The sequence below is a fragment of the Charadrius vociferus genome, unplaced genomic scaffold (genome assembly GCF_000708025.1).
Source record: "Charadrius vociferus isolate BGI_N301 unplaced genomic scaffold, ASM70802v2 scaffold370, whole genome shotgun sequence".
NCBI classification, from domain to species: domain Eukaryota; kingdom Metazoa; phylum Chordata; class Aves; order Charadriiformes; family Charadriidae; genus Charadrius; species Charadrius vociferus.
The window spans coordinates 2,820,827-2,831,573 of NW_009646744.1; the positions used below are offsets into that span (position 1 = coordinate 2,820,827).

Below are 10,747 nucleotides of genomic sequence, written 5' to 3' on the forward strand. Positions count from 1 at the left end.
CACTGCAGGGGGGTCTCCCCAGAGCAGAGCGCAGCAGAGGGGCACAATCCCCCCTCGCCCTGCTGGCCACGCTGCTGGGGGTGCAGCCCGGGGTGCGGGGGGCTCGCTGGGCTGCCAGCGCACATTGCCGGCTCACGGGGACCTTCTCACCCACCATCACCCCCAGGTTCTTCTCCTCAGGGCTGCTCTCCATCCCTCCATCCCCAGCCTGTATTGATAACGGGGGTTGCTCTGTCCCATGTGCAGGACCCTGCACTTGGCCTTGTTGAACCTCGTGAGGTTCACATGGACCCACTTCTGGAGCTTGTCCAGGTCCCTCTGGATGGCATCCTGTCCTTCAGGCGTGCCAACTGCACCACTCAGTGTCATCGGCAAACTTGCTGAGGGTGCACTCAATCCCACTCTGTGTCGTTGATGACGGTACTGGTTCCCATGTGGACCCCTGAGGGACACCACTTGTTACTGATCTCCATCTGGACATTGAGCCATTGGCCACTGGTCATTAATACGACCATCCAACCAATTCCTCATCCACCGAACAGTCCACCCATCAAAGTCCTTGCCTCCTTTAGATTTATCATCCTTTAGATTTACCGTCCTTCATGGTTCCTCCCTTCTCATTTATATTCATGACTATCGGTTTCCCCTTTTTACCTTTCCGTAGTTATTTTCGTTTCCCCTTTAGGGTGTGTTGGGTGTGTAACCAGTGTGGCCATCTTCCTCAATCATGGGGTTGTGGCTTTTCAGCCCTCAGCTACCTCAGAGTTTTTCTCCATGCGGCATTTCTTACTTCTCCGAGTCATACTGGGTCTGGTAGCTGGTCAGGAACCGGTGGGAGATGAGTGGGCAGATGCCATCATCGCAGAGCCACCAGCGGTGGGGGCTCTGGTGGAGCAGCCTGGTTGTCCCCCCTGCCTGACCTGGAGCCGAGCAGATGCTTAGCACCATACACAGCACATTTGTATACTTAGCTTTTAATTACAACGCAGGACATACTGATGCGGCACGAGTATCCATGTGGAAATAGGGAAGGCAGCAAGGAAGGAAGAACTTAACCTCACTGTCTGTGATTGCGGAGCTGCTTTACATCTGGTTGTTATTAGGATGCCCAGATGTGGTGGCGAGAAGCCAGCAGTAGTGAAAAAGGTGTGAGGGAAGGAGGAGGCCCTGGAGGATGCTCTTCCCGGGCTGCTGGGACTAATCCGCCTCTCTGGTGTCTGCGCAGGCGTGCTACGGCATCCTGAAGGTCCCCATCGGGAGCTGGCTGTGCCGGACCTGCGCCCTCGGCGTCCAGCCAAAGTGTCTACTGTGCCCGAAGAGAGGAGGAGCGCTGAAGCCCACCCGGAGCGGGACGAAATGGGTCCACGTTAGCTGTGCCTTATGGATACCTGAAGTAAGATGTTTTCCAAGCTCCTCTTGACGTGCGGGTGGGCACGGACCTGGTTTCAAGTCTCAGCCCAGGATGTTCGTTAGCGGTCTGAATAGCAAGTCCGGTTTGGCTCGTCAAGCCATGCCGAGGTCAGAGCTGCGATGCTGGTCGGTCATTGGGCTGTGTGTTTAATTAGCAGCCAAGGGGCACCCTCTGTTAAGGGAGGACACAGAGGTGGGGTGCAAGGACACAAGAGGTGGGGGGAATTCATAGGACCTTCCTGGGCAGGGTAAAGCTAGTTTCATGTGCCCATCTGAGCTACACAGTAATATCCAAATGAGGAATTAATGCAGAGAAAGCACCAACATGAATTTTTCCTTCCATTTCATCCAGATTTGTTTTTGGGGGGTTGTGGGTTTTTTTTTTCCCAAATTACAAGTGACCCTGAAAAATAACATTAAAAGTCCATCCCTCTTTCAGACTGCCGCAGACATTCCCCTGTTGGAGATTTGGGATGGTAACCAGTATTTACAACTTGTCTTTCTGTTTCGTGACCAGGTTAGCATTGGATGTCCTGAAAAAATGGAACCCATTACGAAGATCTCACATATCCCAGCAAGCAGATGGGCTTTGTCCTGCAGCCTCTGCAAGGAGTGCACTGGGACGTGTATTCAGGTACGTAACGCAGCACCGAAGAAACTCAGACCTCCAGGGTTGTGCCTGTAATAGCCACTGGAGATTCTCGAGATGTCGGTGGACACGGTCTGGCCAGGGCTTATTGCTGCTCTGAGTAAATCTAGCGACAGGGAGCGGTAGCGCCCATCAGACATCATCAGATGTTGTTTGCAATCATTTAATGTATTGAGTGCGAGGAATCTAGATTAACTTTCTTTGCATAACACAGCGATGTTGCTGTAGTGACACTAATTACCGGGACTGCAAATGACCTTGGTTTGAAATCAGGAACCTCTGGCAGAAAGGCTTAGCGTAGCTGCCGGGGAAGTGAGATCCTCGTGAGATACGTGTTTCACAAACCAGTGGGGGTTGGCCGGGAAGCCTTGCAGCTGGTGGGATATGAGGAAACCCCGGGATGAGGTAGTCCTCGCTCGCCTGCTGGCTCAGAAAATAGACTATTTACCGCGTATTACATTCCCACATTTTCTCCACACCTAAGCAAACCACCGCAGACATCTGATTGCCTGCTCTCCCCACAGCAGCAGCAGCGTGCTAACGAGGGGGCGAGACGTGCTCATTTTAGACCAAAAACGGGACGCTCTGGGCTTTCCTGTTACAAAAGTGGGGACGGAGCTCCCCGGGCCATCGTGTGTCTTCCTGGAGAGCAAAGAGCAGAAGCTTCCGTCCAAAACACAGTGCGCTCAGTGTGAGAGCATCTGGGGAGCTTTGCTGCTCGTCTGCATCCAACGATTCCCTCTGCTCTGCCAGTGTGATGTCCCAGCGGTCCCTGGGGATGGGCTGGGGGATCTGCTGCAGTGCCAGTGCCTCTCGCTTTCGTTGGCAGACCAGGCATCGAAGCAGCCTTGGCATGCAGGGGCGGTTGGAATAGCCATTAAGCTTTGAAAAATTGGGAGAAAGTTTTGGATGGAGTACCAATCCTGACTGATCAGCTCCTGTACAGCAACGGGAGCTGCTCCTCGGAGGTCGGCGGAGGCAGCGGTGGCTGTCGGGGACCAGAAATAGCTGTCTGGTTGCAGAAGGGCGATGGGAATGGGAGGTCTGCAGGTTCCGCTGCGTTTGTGGAACTGCCTTGGGTTTAGTGCTTTAAAGGGAGCTATTTAAAAGCAATCCCCTCAGCTTGAAATGAAATCTCACAATACTTCTTTAAATCTCTAGCGTTGACTCACTTCTTTTTTGATGGCTCTGGGTGGATCTGCTTATTCACCCTGCCAGATGGAGATACTGTGTCATAACGGCAACTGCTTTCAAAGAACGGAAGGGCAGGGAAGGAGGCAAACAGGCTTGGCAGCATCAAAAAGAATTCAGCTTCTCTGAGGCTTCATCCTCTTAGCGCCGGCATGGCACAGGAGCTGTGAGATCCCTGGGACGGAATGGATTTGCATTAAAGGTCACCTGAGATGGAACAGGAGCTTTATTGTCTCCTGTGCCGACAGCTCGCGGTTTATAAGCCTTCACAAGGTTGTCACCGGAGCGTTTGCCGAGGCCACCCCGGCACGCTCAGGATGGGTTTGCTTCAAGGAAAAGAGGGGGGAAAAAAAAAAAACCAACCAGGCAGTGCCTTTATTTAAGGATTTATGGGGTAAATCAGCAAGTTCACCCATAGATAAATAAACACGCTCCGTACTCATCAGCGGTACAGAGCTCTGTTTTGAAAGCTTATGTTTATGGAGCATATTTTTGATTACTGCCTGTTTATACAGGTGTAATCTAACTACTTTTGTCAGCGTTTCAGGTTTATGACCCAGCTCTGAAAGGAGAAGGTTGTTTTCTGTTTGAGCACTGAGCTTTTATCGCTGGCAGCGGGAATCAGGTGCCGCGGGGGGGGGGGGCAGGTCTGGGGAAGGAGGGGGTGTTGCTTCCAGGAGGGGCATTTCCACGGGGCTGGGTAGAACTGGGCTCTGCTGAAACAGGAGGTGAGATCTGGAAGGCAGGATGGAGGAGCAGAAGACCGTCATCCCAGAGGGGCGCGGGGATGCTCAGAGGCAGCAGCGCTGCGTAAGAAAACGCCCACCTTGACTACATCTGCAGAGACCGATGTGCGGAGGTTTTTCATAGGCGCCTCTCTGCATCGCGGGGATTTTCTCCATCCAAATTTCACCATCGAAAGGGAAACAAACCCGGGGAAGCTTCCCACTGCTCTCCATGCCTCTGACCTCGCCGCTTGCACGTGATTACTTCCCTGGCTTTCCTGGTGCAGAGCTGGGAACCCAGCGTAACTCGGCATGGCCATAGTCGAGCCAGAGCTCCCGGGGCCAGGCAGGGATGCAGCCCTGGAGGCACGCTTTCTCTGGCTCCCATCAAGGGGAAATCATGACTTCACGGTGGTTCTTGTGGTCAGACATCAGGAGATGCCAAAGGGACTTGAGTATCCAGCAGAAATTTTCTCGTTTGCATTGCGGAGATGGAGAAGAGAGTGCCGGGAGCGGGGCTCCGGCACAGCCTGAGTCCCGGCCGCGCTTGCTTGAGACCCTGCTCCGTCCTCACCAACTCCCTCCTCGCGTGTCACAGCAACTGGAAGAGCTCACCACGACCTTTCAATGCAGCGCAAAATGCCAGGTCTCTGTTAGTTGCTGGCAGGCTTCTCCGAAGGGCATGATCTTTTGCTGTCATCATCTCCTAGCTTGCTTTTTTTGTGGTGTTTTTTGGAGAAAAAAAGCCCTGGGAAGTGTCCTCCACCACTCAACTCGTTGTTACGGACTCGTGCATGGACAGTGGGGTTGAGTGCACCCTCAGCAGGTTTGCCGATGATACCAAGCTGTTTGGCGAGGTAGACATGCTGGAGGGGAGGGATGCCGTCCAGAGGGACCTGGACAGGCTGGAGAGGTGGGCCCAAGCCAACCTCATGCAGTTCAACAAGGCCAAGTGCAAGGTCCTACAACTGGGTTGGGGCAATCCCAAGCACAAATCCAGGCTGGGCGGGGAATGGCTGGAGAGCAGCCCTGAGGAGAAGGACCTGGGGGTGCTGATTGAGGAGAAGCTCAGCATGAGCCAGCAATGTGTGATCGCAGCCCAGAAGGCCAACCGGACCCTGGGCTGCATCAGAAGTGTGGCCAGCAGGGCGAGGGAGGGGATTCTGCCCCTCTACTCCACCCTGGTGAGACCCCACCTGGAGTACTGCGTCCAGCTCTGGAGTCCCCAACATAAGAAGGACATGAACCTGCTGGAGCGTGTACAGAGGAGAGCCATGAGGATGGTCTGAGGGCTGGAGCACCTCTGCTATGAGGAGAGTTGGGGGTGTTCAGCCTGGAGAAGAGAAGGCTCCAGGGAGATCTTATTGCGGCCTTCCAGTGCCTAAAGGGGCTACAGGAGAGCCGGGGAAGGACTTTTTACTGGGGCATGTAGTGATAGGACAAGGGGGAATGACTTCAAACTGGAAGAGGGCAGGTTTAGATTAAACATTAGGAAGAAGTTTTTCACTTTAAGGGTGGTGAAGCACTGGAACAGGTTGCCCAGGGAAGTTGTTGAGGCCCCATCCCTGGAGGTGTTCAAGGCCAGGCTGGAGGTGGCCTTGGGCAACCTGGGCTGGTGGGAGGTATCCCTGTCTATGGCAGGGGGGTTGGAACTTGATGATCTTCAAGGTCCTTTCAAACCTAAACCATTCTATGATTCTATGATTATCACTCCTCTGCCCGCTGCTGCCGGCTCCCCTTGAGCTGCTTGTGCCGCTGGTCCTCATCCACTGGGATAACTGGTGCAGTAGTTCCCACAGCTGGTGTCCAATTGTGCCTGTTTGGCACAATTTTGAAAAAATTTTGAAAACATGCAGTTTGACACCTGGGGAAGAGCAGCGCGTGTGCACCGTGCAGCCCCCACGCCATCCTCAGCCTCAGCCCCGCGTCCTCCGAGGATGTCCGCGAGGCTGAGATTGCCTATTTCGGCTGAGGAGCGCTACCAGGATCCAGACCGACCATCTGTGGTCACTGGAAATCACGTGGTAGTTTTTGTGAGGCCGCAGAAGTGTTGTGGCTGATGGCTTGGCTGGGGTTCAGCACCGGTAATTAATTTTTCCTTCCTGAGTTCCCCTCGCAGTTTTGTTGGAGGAGCCGCTTCCTTCCCCTCCGGCCCCAGACTGCAGCGGGAGTACCGCTGCAAGCTGGTAAACTCCTTGGCAAATGAAATCATCCCTCTATTTCTTCCCAGTAAGAGTGGTTCGAGGACTAATTAACAGCCCACGTTAATCTCTGGAGCAGTTTTCACCCTCTCTCTCGGAATTCTGTTTGGGGATGGATTTGCCTGGATAAGCGAAGTGTGCTGAAATCCTTGAATGAGAGGTGCTCTAAGATAACGAAGCACGATTGATAACGAAGCAGACTTGGGGACAGCGCCGGTCTTTTGAGCCTGGTTTATTCTGCGTGGCAGATCCCTCCCTCGAAGAGCAGCTTTGTTCCAGCACCATTCTGGGATAGATCAGTATGTTTTTATTGTCAGTTTATGGAAGGTCCTTGGGTAGCCGTGGCCGACCAGGTACCTTTCTTTGCTCCCCTGTCAGCCGAGCTGCCTAATTATTTTCTATTTGCATTTTGGGCACCATTTCTGACAAGTGCTGCCTGCCATCTGTCGAAGGAGGGATCCAGGACGGGTGTCATTCGATTTGCTTTATTCTTAAAGTGGAGTGACGATCATTCCTGTTAGCGGGACGTTGTCCTGGCAGAAGCCACAGCCGTTTTGCTGATGCCATTATCAGCACTGGTGGCAGAAACAGGAGGGAGGGGACATCTCTGCGTGGCTTTCCTCAGCGCGCATAGTTCACCGATGGCAGAGAGTTCTCCGTGTCCAGTTTCTCCACCGTAGGTATTGGTGTGCATAACAGCACAAAAGGATGCTGCGGTTTGAAGCACCCCTGGCTGTGGTACCAGAACAGCCAGGATGGAGTACAGCAGGAGCGTGTCAGGAGTATGTCGGGAGTATATCAGGAGTACATCAGGAGTATGTCACGAGTACATCAGGAGTATGTCAGGAGTACGTCAGGAGTATATCAGGAGTATGTTGGGAGTATGTCAGGAGTATATCAGGAGTACGTTGGGAGTATATCAGGAGTATGTTGGGAGTACGTAGGGAGTATGTCACAAGTATGTCGGGAGTACGCCAGGAGTATGTCGGGAGTACGTCAGGAGTACGTCAGGGGTATGTCAGGAGTACGTCAGGAGTACGTCAGGGGTATGTCACGAGTACATGTCAGCAGTACATTAGGAGTACATCAGGAGTACGTCAGGAGTATATCAGGAGTATGTTGGGAGTACGTCAGGAGTATATCAGGAGTATGTTGGGAGTACATCAGGAGTATATCAGGAGTATGTTGGGAGTACGTCAGGAGTATATCAGGAGTATGTTGGGAGTATATCAGGAGTATGTTGGGAGTCCGTCGGGAGTATGCACCAAGTAGGTTGGGAGTACGAGTATATCAGGAGTACGTCAGGAGTATGTCAGGAGTACATCAGGAGTATGTCAGGAGTATATCAGGAGTATGTTGGGAGTACGTCGGGAGTATGTCACAAGTATGTCAGGAGTACACCAGGAGTATGTTGGGAGTATATCGGGAGTACATCAGGAGTACGTCAGGAGTACATCAGGAGTACGTCAGGAGCTCTGTAGCTCCATGCAGTACCATCACCATCTTGGCTACCGAAGGAAAAACCTCAGTCACGCGCATTTCCAGCTGGCAAAGCCCCCCAGCCTGAAAGCGCATCCCGTCTCCGTGCGTTAATGCTTACCCCGTGGCTGCAGGACCGAGCGCCCGCGCTTCAAAAGCCAGTGCCTGAGAGACTGACTGCACCCAATAAACCTGGACGCTGCAGGTCAGGCTGGGCTCCCTCTGTCCCTCCTTCGTTAGCAGAAATAAATACTTGAGGACGGAGCTGGTGCTTCGGCCGCGTGCGAGGCTGGGACAGGGCTGGTCCCGCGGGACGGGCAGGCAGGGCAGCACCTCCTGCCCACCCCTGTGTTTTTTGCAGGCAAGCAGCTATTTTGCCAAGCAGTTTCAGGCTGGAATTAGGACGTATTTAAAGAGGGTAAGCAGGGGTAGGAGTTAATAATCTGCTTGTGCTTTGTGCCTGCGGGAGTTAGTGCCCAGCATCGCTGCCCGGAGCCATGGTGGGGGCGGGGGGGGCTTCATCCAGCTCTCCCCACTGGTTTTGGAGGTTTTGGAGCAGGGCCTGGAGAGCCCTGGGAGGGGAGGACTTGGACACCGCTTGCCTACGCTTTTCTTGGCCCTGGCAGCCACACGAGTCTCTCGCGTTCATAAGCACCGGCAGATTCATAAACAAAGTCAAGGGAAAATATCTAAAAGCAGCGACGTCAAAAGTTCACACGTTGGGTGACTGAGCAGGAATTCGGGGCTGATGGGATGACGATAAAAATCCGTAAAACTTCTGTTCCTCAACTACTACCAGAATATATTTATTTTTTTCTTTTTCGAGAATCAAAGTGCATCAAAGCCGCAGTAAAGCTCTGCAGCGTTCCGAATGGTTTTTCATCAACATCCGGGAAATTTCACGTGCCTCCGCCTGGTCCTTCAGGCCACAGCTGCATCTTCATCCCCAGCAAGAACAAGTCCTCTATAAATGCTGAAATATGGTGCCTACAGTAATAGCCCACTTAAAATGTCTCATTATTGCAGTTTAACTGGTCATTAGCAGCTGGAATAGACTGATTTCTTATGGGTTATGGTTGAAATAATTACCTGACACTATGAGCCATTAAAAGCCAGTTAATGAGTAGAGGAGGAGAAGGTACTGCCGTGGACGTGGGTGCAGGGCTTTGAGTGGGGGGGTCCTCTGTAGGAAACCAGGCTGAGATTTGTTGCCTGTAGGATCCAAAGTAATTTAAGCATGAGGTAAGTTAGGGAAATTGTTAAAAAATTAATCTGACACAAGTTTGACAACAGTCCAGCCAAAGTACTAGTTCTAAAAAGTGATTTTCATGATGTTTTGCTCTGTATATGCTGAGTTGCCCTGAGTTGCCTTTTTTTTTTTTTCTTTTTAAATGGAGCTTTTAGAGGCTGTGTAATTTCCAGAGAGGAAAGGCATCATGCTCCGGGAGCGTTGGCTGCTTCTGAGATACCACGTTCACTCAGAAACCTTGACGTGTTCTGTGTGCTTTCAATAAAAACGGCGTATTAGCTTTAGACGTGGTAACAGAGTGGAGTAGTTTAAGGGTGACATACAGGTGAAAATTTCTCCATCAGGAGAAATCCATTGACAGTCTTTGAGCATCCCATTGGCCCGGGCTGTGGTGTATGCCTGTTGACATGTCTTGTTGGAAGAACCACTGGAAGCTCCTGTTTATGGTAGGTGAAAGATGAGCAGGGCCTGGCACAGAGAAGGATTGAAGCGGGTAAGGTGGGAAGGTGGTTGCTGATATCTAGTCAACCTTGGGTTCTTCTGCTTGGGTTTATGGTGTCCGGCTCATGGGTGTGTAAGACTTGGGCAATACAGCTGTTCCTCCATCAGGAACGCCTGTAGTGGAGCATCCATGGCTTCATGGTAGGTGTTGTCACTCAGATGGTGTCACAGCTTTTGTTGCAAGCCTTGTGGTCCAGTTGCTAAGCAGCTCCCCCACTGATGCTTTGGCCTGGCCGTAAGCCCTGTTCTTCTCCCCGCAGTGCTCCATGCCGGCCTGCGTCACCGCGTTCCACGTCACCTGCGCCTTCGACCACAACCTCGACATGCGGACTATTCTAGCAGACAACGATGAAGTGAAGTTCAAGTCCTTCTGCCTTGAGCACAGCACCGGTGCCACCAAATTGCCCGAGGAGGCACGGACAGAGCCTGACCAAGCCCAGCTGGACTTGGAGAAGGTCACGCTGCGGAAGCAGAAGCTCCAGCAGCTGGAGGAGGACTTCTATGAACTCGTGAAGCCTTCGGAGGTAGCGGAGAACCTTGACTTAAGCGAATCACTGGTGGATTTTGTCTACCAGTACTGGAAGCTGAAGAGGAAAGCAAATTCCAACAAACCGCTGCTGACACCAAAAACGGATGAGGTGGACAACTTGGCCCAGCAAGAGCAGGACGTTCTCTACCGACGCTTAAAGCTCTTCATGCACCTCAGGCAAGACCTGGAGAGGGTGAGTACAGCTTTTCCTTCAGTGGTGTACCCGTATGATCCATCGGGGCTGCTTTAATGTGTGCTGGTGCCTTTAGACAGAGAAAGCCCTGTTCCCTCTTGATTCAGTTCAACTCCCTTAACAGTTGTGTCCCTTCACATCGAGAGTGATTCAGAGGATGAGGAGCACACACTCGTCTCCCCACTTCCCCTTATCCCCAGGCGAGCCTTTTGAAATCTGGTGGATCACATGGACCATCCAGTCCGCTCCAGTGCTCTGCACGTGCGTGTCATTGCTGCCAAAACGCTGACACTGGTGAAAAAAAGTTAGTGGTGGTCTCAGCCGGGGGTTCAAAAGAGCAAATGTCTGCGGGGAGAGGTTCATCAGTGGGGCCGGGTGGCTGGGAGACAGATGATGCTGCAGCTTATATCCACTATAGCGTAGTAGTCTCAAACCACAAAATTATCCTGTGCTGCCCCTCAGATGCTTCCCAGCAGCAGAGCACAGGAACACTTCGTTTATTTACTCACATTAAACATCAAAGGCGGGTGAATGGCGGGAGTGAGCTGCAGGGCCAGTGGGACTGGGCATTCCCTGCCCTGCCGCAGCCGAAAGTGGGTCGGCTCCTCGGGGAGCCGGCG

The 10,747-nt window shown here is 52.5% G+C and overlaps 1 protein-coding gene across 1 annotated transcript in view; it reads left to right on the plus strand.

Moving 5' to 3' along the window:
• JADE2 (jade family PHD finger 2) overlaps window positions 1–10,747 on the plus strand; it is a 78,221-nt gene that overhangs the window by 54,787 nt on the left and 12,687 nt on the right. Inside the window, exons 6-8 of the mRNA XM_009890910.1 lie at window positions 1,226–1,393; window positions 1,928–2,044; window positions 9,666–10,127. Of these exons, the coding sequence (XP_009889212.1) occupies window positions 1,226–1,393; window positions 1,928–2,044; window positions 9,666–10,127 (747 nt within the window). The remainder of the gene's footprint in view (window positions 1–1,225; window positions 1,394–1,927; window positions 2,045–9,665; window positions 10,128–10,747) is intronic.